This window comes from Myxocyprinus asiaticus, chromosome 28 (assembly GCF_019703515.2).
Source record: "Myxocyprinus asiaticus isolate MX2 ecotype Aquarium Trade chromosome 28, UBuf_Myxa_2, whole genome shotgun sequence".
In the NCBI taxonomy this organism is placed as follows: domain Eukaryota; kingdom Metazoa; phylum Chordata; class Actinopteri; order Cypriniformes; family Catostomidae; genus Myxocyprinus; species Myxocyprinus asiaticus.
The window spans coordinates 32,267,858-32,289,396 of record NC_059371.1 but is presented as its reverse complement, the minus strand read 5'-3'; the positions used below and the strand labels follow the sequence as shown (position 1 = coordinate 32,289,396).

General features: G+C 39.1%; 1 protein-coding gene across 1 annotated transcript in view; it reads right to left on the bottom strand.

The window, feature by feature from the left end:
• The window catches only part of LOC127419296 (plexin-A1-like), a 304,625-nt gene that overhangs the window by 77,156 nt on the left and 205,930 nt on the right, over positions 1-21,539 (bottom strand). The window contains exons 11-15 of the mRNA XM_051660595.1: positions 18,007-18,103; positions 12,783-12,973; positions 2,252-2,403; positions 1,856-1,976; positions 1,104-1,240 (exon numbers count right to left, since the gene is read on the bottom strand). Coding sequence (XP_051516555.1) covers positions 1,104-1,240; positions 1,856-1,976; positions 2,252-2,403; positions 12,783-12,973; positions 18,007-18,103 — 698 coding nt within the window. The remainder of the gene's footprint in view (positions 1-1,103; positions 1,241-1,855; positions 1,977-2,251; positions 2,404-12,782; positions 12,974-18,006; positions 18,104-21,539) is intronic.

The following is a 21,539-nucleotide window of genomic DNA, read 5'->3' as shown; positions in this document are numbered from 1 at the left end:
ATACACAAAATGCTGGCTGTTAAGTCACTGACTGACTGGGCAGCGAGGCTGAAAGGCAGATGCCTTAAGTTTCGGACACAACCACTGAAAAACACCACAGAGGTTCAAAGGAGGTGAATCTTCTATCTGGAGTGAACCCTGGCCTCAAACCAGGTGTAGCTGATGTATCAGTCAACGAGAACTGCAGTAATCCTCATTCTCCCCCTCTCTCCTGTCTCAGACTTGGCACAGAGACAGTGTTTTTATTCTCAGCTGCAATGCAGAGTGGTCTGGCGCTACAGATAGACAGGCGGATGCGAGGAATAATCTTTCACCGTCCCCCTCCACAAACGGAAGTGCACAATCAACTAGGACTGTTTGTGCCATAACGTGGCTGATGTTCTTGCCTTCAATGTGTCTCTTTATGTGGTATATACATGCCGAGGGGTAGAAAAAAAAATGGGTCTGGCTATTTTGACTGACGGAATGACAGGTAAATGTACTAAGGTGAGAAGCCCCAAGAGATAGCTTTTTGGAAGGAAACAGATAAAGACAGAGAATGACAACTTGGCAGATGAATAAGAGGGTAGAGAAAGAAAAAGACAGAGAGAGGCTGTGCATTGGCAAATGTTGCACCAAAACAGCCAACGGGCTAACTATCAAAATGACCGGCACATGGCCAATGAAAAAATATAAAACAATCAAACAAACAGAAACTCTATTACAGACAGAAAAACAGTTAGAAAGAAACCCAGACAGACTGAGGGATAAAAAGACAGATATAAGGCTGCCAAAAAGATAAACTAAATTTTTTTTTTTTTCGAAAGAAAATGTGCTGGCTCGTGCCAGGGGGTTGTGGGTTGTTGCCAGGATGTTGCTATGCAGTTGCTTAGTTGTGTTCAATGCATTGGTATGCAGCTGATGTGGTGTATTGGGTGGCTGCTAGGTAGTTGCTTACTAATCCTGGTCAAAAAATATTGTAGATGTGTTTCAGGTCCCTCCTATATACTATATATAAGGCTCAACATGTCACAAGCATGTGTGCTAAATACTATGCCATGGCTCAAACAGAAAAGCCAAAGAAATAGACAAACAAATTGGAACAATGACAAAATAGTACTCACTTTTTAAAGTGACATGGGTGACGACCAATGCTGACCGAAACAAAACTGCCGGCATTGAGGTGGTTTCCCTCAATCGTGATTCTGGTTCCACCTGAGAGAGGCCCCTGAGCGGGCTGGATACGTGTGAAGTACGGTGTCTGAAGTAGGAAATGTTATAGTAAAGATATAGTCATGACCACACCGCTGTGTATTGTATTAATTTTACCACTATTTTAAGTGGTTTTCAAGTATAAGACCAAGTGGATGGCCAGTGCATTGTATTTGTGCAGCCCCGTTGTACATAATTAACATGCTTCTTTGCGTTAATGCAGCGGTAACAACCTCCTTACTCAACATTCTTTAAATGTTTTTGCCATTGACCAAGGTATGTTTTAAGCAAGTAGACTTGCAATAAACAAGTAGACAGTTTAACTTTAACTTGGTCAGCAAGATTCTTGGCCATGACAGTAGTTGACCAGAAAGAGACCTAACTGTGTTTTGTGGTTCCTGTCAAGGTTTTCATATTCCACAAAGCAATAAATTGTAATTCTGCACAGCACCTCCACTTAATAAAATGCTTTCTCTTTATTCCCACAGTTCATTCTATGTACTATTCACAAAGCGAATGCTGAAATTTCAATGCTGATATATTTATAGACACGAGTTTGCCTCACAACAGGTTTGGAATTACATGCATTGAATTTGCATTACAGTTATTAAAAGACAGGAATGTATCTCTAGGTTAAAGTTTCTCTAGACTCATATATGCTTACCACAAAGGTGAATGCCCTGGGTGAGAGAGCTCTATAGTCGGCCACACAGTCTCGCACGCACACCTCCACCTGAGCTTCCTGTACACGGTATCCTGTGGCGTCATTCAGTAGACATACAATCCTGTGTAAAAAATAAATGTCAGTCTTCTCTTAAGGGTTTTTGGTCAAAAGCACTGCTCAGTTACTAAAGGCCACAGGGAAGGAAGGTAAATTTATATATTTACATGACACAGCACCAGTAAATATTATTACTGTAAATAATCTGTTATTGATTAATTAATAATATAGTGAGGATATAGGACGGTTTGCGGGTTGAGTCTGATAGCACTTACAGTGAAACTTGGAAATCCAAGATCGATCGGAAAGCCAAAGAAATGCGAGTAGAGTTTTACCCACCTTTCTGCACTAACATATTCCTCTTCAATAGGAATACAGGGCACTTTTCCCAGACGAACGCCAGTCTGGATGTCTCTGAATTGCAGACCCAAGTTTTCTCCGGTGATAGTAAGCCTGGTTCCACCCTGTCGTGGACCGGTCTCAGGAAACAGCTGTGAAACGGGGAAAACAGAGAGGTTAGTTTGATCAGGGATGTTGCAACAGGACTCAAACTTGCATCGCCTGCATGAATGCCATGGGTCAATGTGTCAGAGTAGTATTTCTGTAAATGAAAACAAAATGTAAACATTATCAATTATCATCAACTAAAAAATAAAAAAATAAAAAAATAAAATACATTTTCATGGCTCCAAATCCAACTGAAAAAAAAAAAAAAAAAAAGTTACCACAAATTAATTTTGTTTTAGTTTAATAAATTGTAAATATTTTTTATTTTTATTTTTTTTTTTTATATATATTTGAAACTTTGTTAAAAAATATATAATTCTGATCAGTCTGCAGAATTTACACAAAGAACATAATTTTAACTTTTAATATCAAATTAGGTAAAATGTTAATTGCTTTAAATACATTTGTCTAAATATCTAAGTTAACATACACCAATCAGCCACAACATTAAAACCACCTGCCTAATATTGTGTAGGTCCTCCTCGTGCCGCCAAAACAGCACCAACCTGCATCTCAGAATAGCATTCTAAGATTATATTCTTCTCACCACAAGTGTACAAAGGGGTTATCTGAGTTACCGTAGAATCTGTCAGTTTGAACCAGTCTGGCCATTCTCTGTTGACCTCTCTCATCAACAAGGCGTTTCCATCCACAGAACTGCCCATCACTTTATGTTTTTTGTTTTTGGCACCATTATGAGTAAATTCTAGAGACTGTTGTGTGTGAAAATCCCAGGAGATCAGCAATTACAGAAATACTCAAACCAGCCCATCTGGCACCAACAATCATCCATGCGATTATCTAATCAGCCAATTGTGTGGCAGCAATTCATTGAATAAAATCATTCGGATATGGGTCAGGAGCTTCAGTTAATGTTCACATCAACCATCAGAATGGGGAAAAAATGTGATCTCAGTGATTTGAATGCTATTCTGATATAATGTTGTTTTGGCGGCATGAGGGGGACCTACACACTATTAGGCCGGTGGTTTTAATGTTGTGGCTGATCAGTGTATAAACTTTAGCAGCCATTAAAATTATTAAAACTGAAACTAAAATAAAAACTGAATATACTGGAAAAACATGTGAAGTGAACATTAATGAGAACAAAAGTAAATTGAATGGACAACCTGAAAATAAAATAGAAATAAAAACTAAATTAAACATTTTAACTAAATTAACTCTGAACATGCTAACCAGGATATATTTTATGTACCAGTTTTTTTTTTTTTTTTTTTTTTACTTTTAAACTCCATTAGCCATAAAGAATGTCTGAAATATTTGTCATTGTAGGAATATGAGAGCACTCGTTAAGATTAATTCCTAACTTTTGTGCTATAAGAACATCTTTTTAAATTCCATTTAAAAACACCTTTGAGATATCTGAAGACCAGATAACAGACTTCTGGTCAGTGGAGAAGTTCTGGCATTGAAGCCTCTAGCTAACTATTCTCACAGTTCCCAAACCAAGTCAGACACTGTGCATTTTAATGGAGACAAATCACCCCTCTGCACAGGGGAGCAGAAGCCCCTAATGCTGGGTTTGGTGAGACACCTCCCTCCAACCCCCCCTCCATCCATCCTCTAATTGAAACTTATTACCTAGGCTCCCAGATCCGAGCTTGAGAGCTGCGTGGTGCAAGACGGTGGGATAATGTGATTTATTTAGCCGGATTATTCTCCGTAACGAGGACAGGTGTGGCATGACAAAACAAATATGGTGAATGATGTGCAGGGGAAACAGCAGGACGGCACCTTGTAACAGCCATCATGAGGTAATTACAGGTACTCTCCATGCCTGATCTTCCGACCATAAGGTCTCCACGGCAACCTGGAGCTGGGCCTTGGCTGCCTCACTGCCACAATGGCGAAGACCTAACACAGGGCCTTGGGGGACACCTTTGGTAAAAATTATCTTGCATACCTAACTGTACTCTCAACTGTTATGAGATAGAAAATGAGAATGTTTGCTTTCAAAGTCTGTTTATATTCTGCTATAGCTGAGGCAGTTTCTTATGTTTTTGGTAGTTCATGGCCAAAGTAACCCTAGTCTTAGCCTGAAAACAGCCCACAGTCCATCTGATGTATATTGCACACAAAAATGAGAGCTGGCTGAAATTTCCAGCTGCAATTGGATTGGCTAGCTTTATTCAACTTCCAGGAATAAGGACAAACACTTATTTTTAACAATCTACCTGGCCAGAATAGTCAAGTCAAATTTATTTGTATAGCGCTTTTCACAACAGTCATTATTTCAAAGCAGCTTTACAGGAATTACGCTATAACAGAATACAGTGCAATATGTACCATAATTAATGCCGCAAGTCAAAAGTTGGGCTACTGTATGTGGGAATAAAGTAATCACATGTAACTTGCAGTAGAGTTCAGTAAAATTATGGAGGCTTAGATGCAGACACCAGCCACGTTTGTCTTCTGGAGTCATTTGATAGCTTTGATAGAAGAATTGACTGAAATGTAACTTTTTTTGCAGTCCATTTCAGAGTTTTAAGAAATATTCCAGGTCCAATACAAGTAAAGTTAAATCAACAACATTTGTGGCATAATGTTGATTACCACAAAACTTTCTTTCTTTCTTTCTTTTCTTTTTTTTTTAAAGCAAAAATCTGGGTTACAGTGAGGCACTTACAATGAAAGTGAATGGGGCCAATCCGTAAATTTAAAATACTCACTGTTTCAAAAGTATAGCAACAAGATGTAAACACTATGCATGTTAACATGATTTTAGTGTGATTAAATTGCTTACTAACCTTTTATGTGTAACACTGTATCCAATTTTACAACCTTGTTGCCATGACAACATAAAACCATAAACACAAAAATGACAAATTAAACAACTTTACATCTCAAATAATACACATTTTTTAACAGAAGAATGAATCTAAGAATTAAAATGGAAAAAAGTGACAGCACTGTCAGTAAAACAGCCTGAGTAGTACTTCAAACTCAAGCTTTATTGACAAACCATGTAAACCAATGCATCTTGACCTGAAAACCACAGGATTTGGAAGCAAGACTGTCGCTCTGGGATTACACTAAAATTAACCTTCATTAGATGTCTTTTATTATGTTAAAAAACAATTTATACATTTCTAATTAAATCAGCCTTAGAGGGAAAAAATGATAGATTAAAATAAAATCTCTCAACGCAAATGGGAGAATGCTAATATCCAGACACGTTCTCCCCCAGGACCTTGTTAAATTATACACAGTTAAGTAAATCTCCCTTTCATTATCAGCTCTGGGTAACGATACATTTAAAAAATGTATGCAATTACTGCGATTAAAGTGCACTGGAATGCAAGAAGCACCATGCCGATTTCCACTGGCAACATTATTACTGTTTGTGTGTCTCCCCCATTTCCCCTTCGATAATGGGTAGTAGGATGACAATACAGGGAGAGTGGGAGGATTTGGAAAAGACGGGGGGTGAAAAGAATAGGGGCAGATTGGGGTTGCTGAAGACCCTCGTCTTCCAGATCCCATCTGCCCACAAACCAGAGTTTCCTGACGTTCCATGTCTTCTGTTGTTTGTGTTTTTCTACTGTATGTCTTGTCTGTCTGTCTGTCTCCCATTATCCTCCTGATCCTCATTAGCAAGGTGGTCTTTTATCTTGGCTGGAGGACATGAGAGAATTTTGGCAAACGTATAAGTGTAAACTGGGTCAAATCTTTCCAAAGACCCCATCTAAAGACTTCGGAAACACAATGGCTGAGGATCCCAGATTTAAAGGAATAGTTCACCCAAAAATGAGAATTCTACAATCATCTACTCACCATCATGTTTTTCCAAACCAGTATTATGTTATTTTTTCCCATAGAACACAAAAGCTGACTTGAGGAATATCCTGGCGCCTCTTATTCATACAATGAAAGTGAACAAGGTCTAAAAAATTAAAATAAAATAAAACAACAACAACAAAAATGTTATAAAAGTAGTCTTTATGACTTGTGTGCATGCTATATCCCAAGTCTTCTGAGGCCATCTGATATCTTTGTGTGAGGAATTGACCGAAATATAACTCTCAAATCAAAGATGGTGCGTTCGGTCACAAGGCATGTGAGAAACCAACCCTGTTTGATAATAATGGCATCAAGGCGCCATTTTTGCAGTCCATTTCAGAGTTTAAAGGAATATTCCAGGTCCAATACAAGCTAAGCTCAATCGACAGCATTTGTGGCATAATGCTGATTACCACAAAAATTTCTTTTTTTCTTTTCTTTTCTTTTTTTTTAAAAAAAAGCAAAAATCTGGGTACGGTGAGGCTCTTACAATGAAAGGGAATGGGGCCAATCCGTAAACTTCAAAATACTCACCGTTTCAAAAGTATGACAACAAGACGTAAACACTATGCATGTTAACATGATTTTAGTGTGATTAAATCGCTTACTAACCTTTTCTGTGTAACATTATATCCAATTTGATAACTTTTACAATTTGCCAAGACAACGTAACACTGTAAACACAAAAACGACAAATTAAACAACTTTACATCTCAAACAATACACAAGTTTTAACAGAAGAATTAATCAGTCAATTTTTGTTTTATCCCCTTTTTCTCCCCAATTTTGGCATGTCCAATTCCCACTACTTACTAGGTCCTCGTGGTGGCACGGTTACTCACCTCAATCCGGGTGGCAGAGGACAAGTCTCTGTTGCCTCTGTTTCTGAGACCGTCAATCTGCGCATCTTATCACGAGGCTCACTGTGCATGAAACCACGGAGACACACAGCATGTGGAGGCTCATGCTATTCTCCGCGAATCCACACACAACTTACCACACGCCCCATTGAGAGCGAGAACCAATCATCGTGACCACGAGGAGGTTACCCCATGAGACTCTACCCTCCCTAGCAACCGGGTCAATTTGGAGTCACTCAGCACACCCTGGATTTGAATTTGCGATCCAGGGGTGGTAATCTTTGTCAATACTCGCTGAGCTACCCAGGCCCCTTTAATCTGTCTTTTAAAAAAATTCTAAACTTCACATTTTTGCCTTTAAACCCTCCAAAAATTTGCCCCATTTACTTCCATTGAAAGTGCCTTACTGTCACCTGGATTTTTTGCTTCTTTTTTTTTTTTTTAAAGAAAAGAAATGAAGTGTTAGTCAAAATAATTTTTGTTGTCACAAATTCCACAAATGTTGTCGGCTGAGCATAACTTAAACCCGGAATATTCCTTTAAACGGAGGGAAAAATTATTCATGAATAATAATTTACATTTCTTTCTCTTCCTCACATAAAGCTAGCGTATGGCTTAAGACTTGAAAATAACACAATAAGTCATATGTACCACTTTTATGATATCTATATGATGCCTTTTTGTCTGTTTGTAACTTGACAGGAACAGTTCTCATTCACTTTCATTGTATGGAAGTGTAGTCAGGATATAACAAAAAAAAAAAAAAAAAATCACCTTTTGTGTTCTACACGGAACAACATGAGGGTGAGAAAATGACTGTTTTTAGGGGTAACTATTCCTTTAAAGCATACATTTGATTGTCGGATCATCCCGTTATGCTTTGCCCATATCTACTGTACATGGAAGAACAACACTCAGATATGTAAAAGGGGCATTATGTCTGGCACCCCCTCTCTGTACGTCTACAGCACTGTTTCCCAAACTGGGGTATGCGTACCTCTGGGGGTACGCAAATAAAATTCTGAGATTTACCGTTCTTTTAATTTCATCACAGTCTAAAATAACATTCAAACCCAGTTCATGTATTTCTCACTGGCAAAAATAATTCTGTGAGCCCTCTAGTGTAGAAACACCAAAATGGTTGTGTCATAAAGGTCATATAAATATGTAATGAAATAACCCTATCTTTTGTAGTAAAAAAAAAAAAAAAAAAATGCATCTAGGCCTACTCATGCGTCGTGCGTGTGGACAAGTATCTTTTTTCACCAGCCCAGCACACTCCTAGGTGACGTAGCTTAGTGATAGCAAGTAAAATTGATACTTCACTGTTTTACCAGACTCACACATGTCAGTCGTCCACAATTTTAGTTTGTCTGTTTTTTTTTGTTGTTTTTTTTCGCAGTTTAAAACATAATTTGTATTTAAGGTTAGATGCATAGGGAGTTTTCATTCTGATTGTATAAGTTCATAAGCTTTGATGACAGATGTCAGACATCCAGTGTGGCCAAATAATTTTTCACATTCACACACAGTAATTTTCACTCACATTTGCTTGCATGCTAAAGACCTGTTTTTACATTTTTGCATGTTGCATGAAGTTTTTTCAGAAGATGAGATCAACTTTGCTAACACTGTCATATGTGACATAAAAAAGCACCTTGAGCTGACTGCACAATTGCAGAGATACTTACAGGCAATGCTCGAAGTCAGCTGGCAATGCTGTCCCTGCAATGATGCGCAATACCAGGCACAGAGCCAAATACTATTCTTGCGTACCACGATGCGATGAGGGTGGAGTTTTCACGTTATGCAATTATATCATATCTAGCATACCCATCTCAATTGGTAAGCCATTTATTCAATATGTATATGATTCATTTAACATGTATAAAACATGTACAAATATAAAATGTTTAATATAAGGGAGTTGTTTTGCAAAGATAATTGTGTTAAATATACATATTTTCAAAATACCTTCTGTGAATGTTATCTATGCGTTAGCAAGAGGGTACGCAAAAGGATGTTGAATGTTTGGAGGGGTACGCCACTGTAAAAAGTTTGGGAACCACTGGTCTACAGCTTCATGCTTCCTGATGTAATTGAGGTTAACTGTCTTGCTTAGGGGTACAATAGCATCACTTGGGACTTCACCCAACAAACCTCCTATTTATAGAGCCTCTACAAATCTGCTGAAGAACAGAAAAAGCGTCAAAGTTCCCTCGTATCTGGCAGTTTAGTTCTGTAGCTTTCCAGGGCCCTAATTTGCCTCCATTTTCCCCTCAGATTCTTTTTATTTTTTTTTTCACTTCAATATTGCTAGTTTGTAGCATATGTTCTCAAATCCCTCTTCCCCTAAGCCAATTTTAGAGCCTCATGTAGACCATAGAGTCAAAAATTGGCTTTTTGTACAGAGCGATGCCAATAAAGAATACAGAATGATGAAACAACAAGCAGAAGTGGTCTGTAATTGGTTTCAGAGGGGTTGTTTTACATGTAGCATGGTGGCATCCAATCACAGACAGACTTAAGGATGGGTGGTAGTCAAAGATTTGCCTTTTCCATCTCCCTAAAGGATTTGAGGTTTATATTTTTATTTGCTACCTACATGAGAAAAACACATGTAGAATGATGCAATCAGAGGCAGAGATTTTTTTTCCACTACCTCTTTATCAGTGTCAAAGCTTACCATGGCTGCTTACTGTTGACAGAGGCCTGATAAGGTAGTGCGTGTGAAAGAGAAAGGCAAAAAAAAGATAATAATTCTAAGCTAAAGGTAGTGGATTCTCAGCCTAAGAAACTGCAGTTGCACCTGAAAATTCTGTTATCATTTACTTACCCTGAAAGTTGTTCTAACCCCTTATGACTTTTTTTCTTCAGTGGAGCACAAAAGGAGATGTTAGATAGAATGTTAGTCTCCATCACCATTTGTTTCAGGTGGAAGTGAGGCGGAACTGTGTGGCCCTCGGATGGCAAGAGTAAGAGTAAAAATTTTGACATCAACAAACCATTTCAACTGAGATGCAAAACAGCAGACAATAAGCCAGAAAAAAGCGAATTCAATTACTACTCAGACCCAGGGGTTTCTCAGAAGAGAGAGAATGTGAATAATCCCAGTTAAGGAAGGAGTCTATTCCAAATGAAATTAGAAGCTTATCCAGCAGCTAATATACAAAGTCACACAGCTCTGATGTGAAAGAAGGAGGAATAAGGGAATGAGAGTGGTAGGAAAGGATAAAGTGCACAAATGACCTTGCAAATGCCAGAATGCAGAGGTATAAAATAACAATACTTGTGCTAAAATATTATATGGGGAGTTAAAGCTTTATATAATCTCGAATAAAGGAAAGTCAGCACAAGCTTATGTGCATACCCCTCATGTAGTCCCTCTAACATGTATCCCTTTAACTGACACATCACACCAAGATGTCAGTTAAAGGGATAGTTCACCCAAAAATGAAAATTCACTCATCATTTACTCACTCTCAGGCTATTCCAGATGTGTGACTTTTTTCTGCAGAACACTAACTAAGATTTTTAGAAGAATATTTCAGCTCTGTAGGTCCATACAATGCAAGTGAACGGTGACTTAAACTTTGAAGCTCCAACAAGCACATAATGGCAGCATAATAGTAATACTTATGACTCCAGTGGTTTAATCCATGTCTTCAGAAGTGATATAATAGGTGTGGGTGAAAAACAGATCAATATTTAAGTCCTTTTTTATTATAAATCTCCACTTTCACTTTAACTCCCACTTTCATCTTTTGTTTTTTGGCGACTCACATTCCTCATGCATATCTCCACCTACTAGTCTGGGCTGGTCAAAGGTGGAAATTTAAAGTAAAAAATAGGTTGCACTTTATTTTACAGTACATGTACTTTTAGTATACTTACAGTGTACTTACCCAAGAAAGTACTGAGTAATATTAGGTAACTACATGTACTTAATATGGGTTAAGGTCAGGGTTGGGGTTAGGTTTAAGGTTACTACCTAGTAATTACTGTAGTTGTTGTAATTACATAGTATATAAATATAAAAACTGATCTGTTTCTCACCCACACCTATCATATCACTTCTTAAAAAAAAAAAAAAAGTGGATTTAACCACTGGAGTCATATGGACTTTTATGATGACTTTATGTGCTTTTTGGAGCTTCAAAGTTCTGGTCACCATGCACTTGCATTAAATGGACCAACAGAGCTGAGATATTCTTCTAAAAATCTTAATTTGTGTTCTGCAGAATAAAGAAAGACACATCTGGGATGGCATGAGGATGAGTAAATGATGAGAAATGTTTAATTTTTGTTGAACAATTCCTTTAAAGGGAACATAATCTAGAAAGCATCAACTTCTATTTGAAGGGTCATATTTTTGCACAAACATTAGAAAAATGTCTTAAAAATAGCAATTGACATACATTCGAAATCAAATTGTGCTAACATTCTAACATTGTGACAATTTGCAGATGGGTAAATGTTCTTAAAAGTCAATGTATGATATTCTCACCTCTAAATATACATTCAACCCCTTCTTCAACACAAGTAAAGAGGACATTTTACCTCGTTTTATTGTCCGCTAGGTGAAAATCGCAAGTCCAGTTGCTCAGAAAAGTAATTGCACATAAATGCTTTCAGGATTTTTCTGTCCAACATCCAGTCTTTCAGATCAAAAGCCATGTTTTTACATCCATGTTTGCCATCACCAGATCACCAAATAATGAAGTCCTCATATCTCTATACACCTCAAACCCTTGACCTTTTCTAAACAAAAACTTTTCTCAATTACTTGCCATTGTAGGGCTGGCTTTGGGCATGTGGTCATTATGAAAACTATTCAAACTTGTCCCTGGTCAACCGATTCCAAACTAGCTGTTAAGGAACTAAAAACAAGCGGACACCAATCACATTCTTTCTCTTTGTCTTCCTTCTCTGTCTCTCCCTCCATTCAGGCTTTCTACTCTGGTTATAAAGTGATAAGTAAGGAGAGAGACAGGCATGAGCTAACGGATTAGTAACTGTGCCACTGGCAATTACCCAGTATCAGGAGCTAATCTTACTGAGAGACACTGCTGTCTCTCTGACTGCTAGCTGCTGGCACTGGCACACGGCAGTATATTAGCATTAATCCACTGCTGCACACCAATAAAAGCACGGCAACAGATTTGTTTGGCAGTGTCACTGCAGAATATGTAAGAGAGAGGGATGACGGTCCATTGTTTTAGTTTGAGAGCGTCAGTGTCATAGAAACTGAGGAATGGTAAGGTATTGTCATTTACGTTTAGTCATTTAGCAGACACTTTTATCCAAAGTGACTTACTAAATGAGGTACACAAGCACTGCGAACTGCGCTCATCTGTTAACTTTTCCTCTGTTAACAGATGACATTTATGCTTATCTGAAGAACCTATGATATAACATCAATAACTTTTTTTTAATCACCAACAAACCATAAAGTTTCTCAAGAACCATAAATAGCAAAGGATAAGTTATTTGCTATACAAGAAATACTGTAAAGAACCATTAAAGAACCATTATTTTAAAGAGTGTGGAAGACCACATATGGGTAGCTCTACTAAATCAACATTTGCTAAAAGCTCAAACAGTAAAATATTAGTGTGTTTTACAGCCTTGTGAATTGTGTGTTAGATGCATTCACAAAGACTTAAATGGGGTGTGACTAAATGGGAATGGGTCGGTGTTACCTTGGTGATTTTGGGGTGTGCACAGCGGCTGTTTCCCGCGCTGGGGTTCATCCAGGTGCTCTCTGGAGGAGCACACTCCTGTCTCAGTGAACACTTCTTCTCCTGAATGCACCAGCCACAGTCAAAGCGAGGGTCTGCCTTTAAACACATGCCACAGCTGTCCCGCATGGCGTAACACTTGTACAGGTGTGCTAAAGACAGAAAGAGAGATCAAGAGAGACAGATAAATATCTGCATTATCTGCAGGCACAGATAGGGACAAAAATTGTACATCAGTTGAATTCTACATTAATGCGCCAAGTTGCTTAGCAACTGTGAACAGCCTACTGTTAGACTAATGAACAATATTACTCTGCAGAATAATCGTTTATAGTGATTATTGTAGTTAATAAATTTAATTATGTTTCTCATATTCCTATTGGCACCATTTCATAAAAGCAATAAGCCACTCGAGGAAATTTGTTATAGTCATTTACCTATGCCTTGAGCAAACACCCCCTAACTGCCTAAGTCACACACAACCTTGAGTGGCTTTAAAGGTTCACCCAAGAATAAAAATTCTCTCATTATTTAATCATCCTCATGCCACCCCAGATGTGTATGACTTTCTTTCTTCTACAGAACAGAAATGAAGATTTTTAGAAGAATATCTCAGCTCTGTTGGTCCTCACAATGCAAGTGAATGCTGACCAGAAATCTGAAGGTCCAAAAAGGACATAAAGGCAACATAAAACTAATCCATATGACTCCAGTGGTTAAGTTAATGTATTCAGAAGCGATATGAAAGGTGTGGGTGAGAAACAGATCAGTATTTTTTTTTTTACTACAAATTGTCCTCTCTGCCCAGTAGGTGGCGATATGCATGAAGATTGTGAATTGCCAATCAAATAAGAATGTGAAAGTAAAAGTGTAGATTTATAGTAAAAAAAGGAATTAAATATAAATCCGTTTCTCACCCACCTGAAGCCATCATATCACTTCAGAAGATATAGTTCTGTTACATTCCTCCTGACAGCCACATAGGTAAAAAAAAAAAAAAAAGTATACCAACGAAGTCACATAGTGACGTAAACCGAGCTGAGGGAATATAAGACACTGCAGCTCGGCATCCAGACTCTTCTGTTTTTCACCTTTGGATTTGGTCATATAGTGTTCAACGTCTAGTACAGATTTTTCTCGGAGCAGCGAAGACTCATCCTCCCAAGCAGTGACGATACGGTTTTGGTTTGGATTGGATTGTTTTCTACAGACTTCGATCAGTGAGTTTTTTTATTCATACGGAGCTCATTTATATCGTCGGTGTCACTGTGCCTCTCGGTTCTATCTTGGGGGGTGTCATCTGCGCTTCGGGCTAGGTTCCCCTTTAGCCCGTATCTTTGTTAGTGTATAACTATCTGTTGAATTAATAAGCCGTTGGACTCGAGCTGCCATGTTTGCATTTATCACGCATTTTTCCCGCTAATTTTGTGTGTTTATTTTTCTTTCTCTTTACGCCTGTTGGTCCTTCTCTGTCTGTCACTCTGGTATCCTTCCTCCACAGATCCTTGTGGTTCATCCGGAGGTTGTGATGCATTTGCATATAGCAATCATTCCTTGTGGATCTATCTGAAGGGCTACTTGACAGTTGAAATGGCTTACAGCTCATTTTTTCCTGCCTATCCCCTGAATTTTAGACTCTATCCTCATGAGCTCCTTCCTGATGATGGGCATGATCATGCTCATCATGCCTGGGACTTCAACACCTGCCTGAAGCGCTTACGGATCCGTGCCCACACCTTAGCTTGCTGCTTTTGTCTGAGAGACAGTTGCATTTGGCTGATCTGGACCACAACCGGGAAGCTAATCTTCTAGAACTGGAAACGGTTTCATAGCAGAGACCTCAAAAGCGCCATGCCTCTGCAGCTGCTGGCACAAGAAAAGATCCACTTCTAAAGACAGTCGTTTGGCAGAGCATCTGTTGTCAAAAAAGATTGCTGACCTTTCCTCAGATATGGCGGAGATGAAGCGACTCCTGCAGTCACTTCAACCAGCAGGCTTATATATGTCTCTACAGCTACTACGGGCTCCACTGAGGATGCTTAATCACATTTATCAAACAAAGAGGATACCTCCTCTCCTTATCCTCCTCATAGCTCCCACCTTGACACTATGTCCATGTGTGCTTCTGATACACAGTTTCAGCAGCACCATGGCTCTGAATCTGCCGGGCCTTATGATCCACAGGATGTGCCAGCTGGATCTGACTTGGGTGGCTCTGGAGGCTCATGCCATTCTTCAGGGACTGTTCCACCTCCGGTGGATGACATATTGACACTGCTTCAGATGGCAGTGGCTCATCTCGGACATGATGAGCACCCTGCTCATCCTATTCAGTCTAATGTGTTCTTTTGCAAGTCTCTACCTACAGATATTTTTACTATGCCTGCATGTAAAGACTTTGTGGCATAATTTTCTAGTGCCCTGAAAGGATCAGGGACGGCCAAGAGGCAATCCAAAACTGCACATACCTTAGCTTCTATGGCTGAGGCGAAGTTCACTGGGGTGCAAAATGTGTCAGAAGTTGAACAGCCGGTCGCCGCCTTGGTGGTGTCTCCGTATGAAGCATTGGAGGGAACGTCTGGTGCCCTAGTGCCCAGTGTGGCCACACGGATTCTTTTCTCAAGAAAGCATACGAGTCTGTTGCCTATATCACTCATGCCGATCTGCCAACTGATCCTTGTGGCCACTAGCTCTTTAGAGTCTGTTAAAGTGGACCCCTCTGTCACACAGTTCTTGCAGACAGCCTTGCTGGCCATGGGTCACATGACACGAGAATTGAGCTCTCTCACTGCAACACTTCTAACAGCTCGCCGGCAGGTATGGCTTGCTCAGGCCAGATTACCAGAGGACTGCAAAAAGACCTTGAGGGACCTACCCACCTTTCCTGGACATCTTTTTGGTCTGAACGTCTCTGAAGTTTTGGAAAAGCATGTGAAGCTGTCCGGGACCACCCAGCAACTAACACAGGTGCAACGTGCCCCAAATTTCAGGGTGCCAACTACACCTGCTCATCATTGATACACACCTACACAGCCATGCTCCCGTCAAATTCCCACCAACAGACTTGACACTCAGCAGAGATTTCGTGGCTCTGACGATGTCCAAGTGCGTCATACCCAGGGTAGCCCCACTTCTCACCGTACTCCAGGGGAACCATGTCAGCACCCCGCCCCCAGACTTTCAAGGCCTGAAGTGTTCGGGCCGGTAGTCGGACGCTTCTCAGCTCATCATCTGAGTTACTAGAGAGACACAGTATCAGACCCTTCGGTCTTGGCGACTCTAACAAAAGGATATTCTCTCCAGTTCCAATCCCGAAAATTTTCATTTTTGGGTGAACTATTCCTTTTATGTCTATTACAAAAAAGTACTGTGCTCAGTACACTCTACAGTACCATGGTAGATTAATGGTATCAGATAGTAATACCATGGTACTGATATAAATATATATGGTAATGGATGATTACCACATTTATCTCTACTGGGAAAAAAAAAAAAAACACTTGCCAGCCTAAAACCCCTCTAAAACCAGCCAACAGACAGGTTTAAGATGTTTTGTTTTTCTTTAGCAGGGATACTATAGTATTTGTATGGTATAGTACTCCAGTGTACTTCCAGAAAAAAAAGAAAAAAAAAAACAGTACATCCAAAACAAAACCATGTCTCAAAAAACATGGTAGTACCATGATATTTTTTTTAGTAATTTTTGGTAGCTGTACCACATTAAAACAAATATTTTGCTAGAATGAAAAAGGAATGTTGGATGAAGCTGAAGGTCTATAAAAAGTAGGCCAACCTGCCGAACACCTAAACAATTCAAATAGACAACAAACAAATGCTAACTGCTAATGAAGCTAACTGCAAAACACAACATTAGAGTGTATAAAAAATATTTCTAAATAGTTTAGCCTAAATATTTCTCTTTAACTGTAAATTTACAGAAAGAGAGATTAAAAATGAGTTGAGGTGTGAAACAAGGTATAACCTCAGCGACAGTTAACAATTAGCAAATGATACTTGTAAAATTCACACTGTAAAGTGAAAGATGGCTGATTTATTTATTTATTTATTTATTGGGGTCCCTGGAACTTGAGGGGACTATGTGAATGTTCTGTTGGCTGGGCGTCCAAGACTGCCGCTGTACTTCAAAGAATACGGCATATCCATCCGTCTCAGCCTCATGCTAATCTGATTAGCCATGGCTAAGCTTAAAAGTAGCTCCGCGCTAATTAAACTGAACCAAATTAATGATTTAATTACATTAACATTTCCACTTTACAGCAGGGCAATGCTGGGGGTTTTCTCTGGCAGTGTGGAGAAGATGGATAAATTTATTGTGCTATAAAGAAAGGAGCTGAAAAAGAGAGAGAAAAAACCCCTGCTGTCTTGCTATCCAGTCAGCCAATGACTGTACATTCTACTTTCATCTACAATAGAGGCAAACATCCCAAAAACATGTGTCTTGATGCCTTCCTACCATGGTAGAATGTCAGCAAAGGCAGCATTTTTCAGGTTTTGAACAGCCAGAGAGATGAAAAAATAGAAAATGAATGGGAAAGCATGGGATGTCTCATCATCACTCAAGGTGTCAAGAGCATGATGTGGCCCAGGTGTGGCGATCTATAGGATGGACCGAAGAGGCCTCCGGAGTCACCTTTCACTCACCACTCTCACTAAATAGCTCTTTACCAGCCTGATACTTGAAATATTAGCAGCAAATAGACCCTTTTACTTTCTAAACATGGTTTGACACTACATGTCCTTTACCGCCCCCCTCCCATCTCAATGAAGCAGGACTCAAGCTCAGCAGAAACCAAACGGCCATTTCAAGTTGTCTGGAGAGGCTGATAGCCATCAAGGGCTGTGGATGAGAAGCCATACCCAGACTCTCTGATGCCACACTACCTTTTCGTTCTTTCTAAAGCAGTGCTTCGTGTAGTCTCTCATTGTTTAGCAGCAGTGAGCTGTGGTAACAGGAGAGAGGAGCAGATAAACTAAATTATATTAAGAGCAGTAAAGCCTGGCAAGGCAAGCAGCCAGGTATAAAACAGCCCCTATTCCTCTTCACAGAAGCACTGGAGAAAGGTGTGGATACTGCAGAAAGAGTAACTTTAGAAGAGGGGATGAAGTAGAGAGAGTCAGGGAAGTAAGTGCCTTGTGTCAGGAAATGGTGAGAGGTGAGTTTTACCCTGGATATTGTAGGGGTTGTCAATGACGAAATCTCCATTCCACACAACCGAGAGGTCCACAGACAGGTCGCTGATGTCATTTCCTTCATAGTCATACTGTAGAGACACAAACAAAGTTGTTCTTTAAAATGTGTGTACAATACCACCTCCATCATGTAGAATTCCTGACTTAACCACAAAAATTTATTTTAAAAGCTGCCACACAATATACAGTAGGCTATTCATTTAATACTGTAAAGTATCAATACAAATGGTACAATTCAATTAAATATGGGCTATTTTCCCCAATATTTGTATGAGCTGTGTATTTTAATGTTGCTTGCTTAAGAGCATGCTAACGAAAATGGCACAAATTCAATTAAATATGAACTCCAATATTTGTGTGTGCCATGGGTGTTAATGTTTCTATCTTAGCAGCATGCTAACAAATATAGTACAATTAAATTAAATATGGACTATTTTATCCAATATTTGTTTAATGTTGCTAGCTTAGGAGCATGCTAACAAAAATGGCATAAATTCAATTAAATATGAAAAATGTTTGTGTTTGCTATGAATGTTAATGTTAATAAGCTAGGCATCATGCTAACAAACATAGAACAATCCAATAGTTGTGTGTGCTTTGCATTTTAATGTTGCAAGCTTTGCAGCATGCTACCCTGATAGCATGCATACATCACCCAGATGTCTATTTGATGTGTGTGTTTGTATCTGGAAGACATTTTTTTTAATTTATTTTCTACGTTGTTTGCTCATCTGCAATACATCTACAAGACGTAGATCAATAAGTATGTCTCTGATGTCAATAAGACATTTAGCAGATATTTTTGAGATGTTAGTGATTTAAAATGTTTGTAAATATTATCTTTTAAAGATGTTTAGCAGATGCTAATTATATTTTAATTCACTGCCTGGCAAAAAAATAAAAATAAAAAAATAAAATTCACTGTTTGGATTTAAATAAGCAGATACTTTAGAGCCTATGATTGGATCATTATTGCAGTGATTAATATGTTTCAGCTGGCAACAATTCTTTTAACCCTAACTGATGCAGTGTGTAGCTTCTCATTTCTTAAACAACCATGTCAGAAGACGTATCCCGTGGTCATGAAAAATAAGTTATTGTGTTTCAGAAGGGGCAAATTATTGGCCTGCATCAAGCAAAGAAAACAATTAAGGAGACTGCTGAAATCACTGGAATTGGGCTAAGAACTGTCCAATGCATTATTAAAACCTGGAAGGATAGTGGTGAACTGTCAGCTTCACAGAAGAAATGTGGTTGGAAAAAAATCTTGAATGATCACGACTGGAGATCACTAAAACGCTTGGTGAAGTCACATCGTAAAAAAAAAAAACGGCTATGATTAATAGTGAAAGTGAGGGCATTTCCACACGCACAATGCGATGAGAACTTACAGGATTGGGACTAAACTGCTGTGTGGCCACACGAAAGCAATTTGTTAGTGAGGCTAATCAGAAAAAACAACTTCAGTTTGCTAGGGAGCATAAAGATTGGACTGTGGAGTAATGGAAAAAGGTCATGTGGTCTGATGATTCCAGATTTACCCTATTCCAAAGTGATGTGCGCGTCAGAGTAAGAAGGGAAGCACCGTGCCCGTCATGCATAGTGCCTACTGTACAAGCCTTTGGAGGCAGTGTTATGATTTTGGGTTGCTTCAATTGGTCAGGTCTAGGCTCAGCAACATTATGCGGCAATAAAATGAAGTCAGCTGACTACCTGAATGTACTGAAAGACCAGATTATCCCATCTATGGAATTTTTCTTCCCTGATGGCATGGGCATATTCCAGGACGACAATGCCAGTATTCATTAGGCTCAAATTGTGAAAGAGTGGTTCAGGGAGCATGAGGAATCATTTTCACACATGAATTGGCCACCACAGAGTCCTGAACTTAACCCCATTGAAAGTCTTTGGGATGTGCTGGAGAAGACATTACGGAGTGATTAGACTCTCCCTACATTAATACAAGATCTCGGCCAAACATTTATGCAACTCTGGATGGAAATAAATGTTGTGATGTTGCGTAAGGTTGTCAAAACAATGCCATGACAAATGCGCACCGTAATCAAAGCTAAAGGCGGTCCAACTAAATATTAGTGTATGTGACTTTTGTTCTGGCCAGGCAGTGTACTTTCCAAATGAAAAGTTCTGAAACAGACATCTCAGAGATGTATGTGTGCTATCTGGGTAACATCAAACTCTATAGGAATCTAATGGAGTCGAGTCTCCTGTGCGGAGCGCTACTTGTGTGGTGTGCTAAGTTGAGCATTAAAAAGAATTGAAATATTTAAAAACAAGTCTTAAGACACCTGTTCTATTCGTTGTGTTGCGTTTAGCTTTTTTTGGCCTGAGCGGCCCCTTAGGCAGTAGACAGCAATGCAGCTCACTAGGTCTTAGGCCCAAAATAAAATAAAAAAATAGCTACACAAGACAAAACAAGAAACAAACCCCTCACAAAAATCTTAAGAGGATATCACGCCAATTCAACATGACCATGCTGTTGTGTAGTGCATCAGTGATTTACTGCACTGATCCTGACATTCTGGGGGCCACTGAGACAAAGTGGGTTCTGAGAAATTCACGTAAACCGTGTTCCAGTGTGCAACTCCTGCACAACCCTGCTGAAATGGCAAAGAATGAATGTCACATGCCAGCTTATCTCACCCCATGTAAATCATGCCATTTAAGTGTGTATCCTTGAGAGAGAGAAAGATAGAGACAGAGACGAATGAAAAGGAGAGAGCAACAGAGTGAGATGGACAGAGAGAGACAGAGACAAGTCAGGATTCTCATCACGCAATTGTTAGACTGTCAGATCAATATGGGGGGAGGTGAAAACACTCCACCCTGACAGCAGCCTCCTCAGTACAGCCCCTCTCATTCACACACACATAAACACACATACATACAGACAACATTACAAGCACTGATAAACAGCAGCAAAATTACAGAACAACCCGTTTACAGACAAGCAATCTAAAATGAACTTTTTGCCACATTCGCCTGACAATGACGAGTGATTTGAGAAAATTATTTTCTCTTTTTTGTTATTTAAAAAAAAAAAATAATAATTTTGTCATTACAAAAGAAGCCGCTATTTTTTCCCCCAAGTGGCAATCAAAACATCAGGCAAGCTAGTCTTGGTAAAACTGCACCTGTCACAAAAACGTGATGTTGTTCATAATAAACCCAAAACTTTGGTGATTTAATGCGAGGAATATTCCACATATATTTCACAACAATGACATCTGGAGGAAACTTCTAGATACATTTTTTTATGGACAATTTAGCACTTAAAAAGACTTAAATAGACATGCAAGTCATGTCAGATGTCTTCTTTGATAGATGGTATGTAAGTCTTTGATTTTTTTATTTTTTTATTATTGGTTTACATTGCATAACTTGCTCAAACAGATATAGCAGTCATCTTCGACTTCCACCTCACTGCATGAGTACAGAATAACGCAGAAGTTAAAGTTTAGCTTTAAAGTTAGAGATGGGAATATAGAA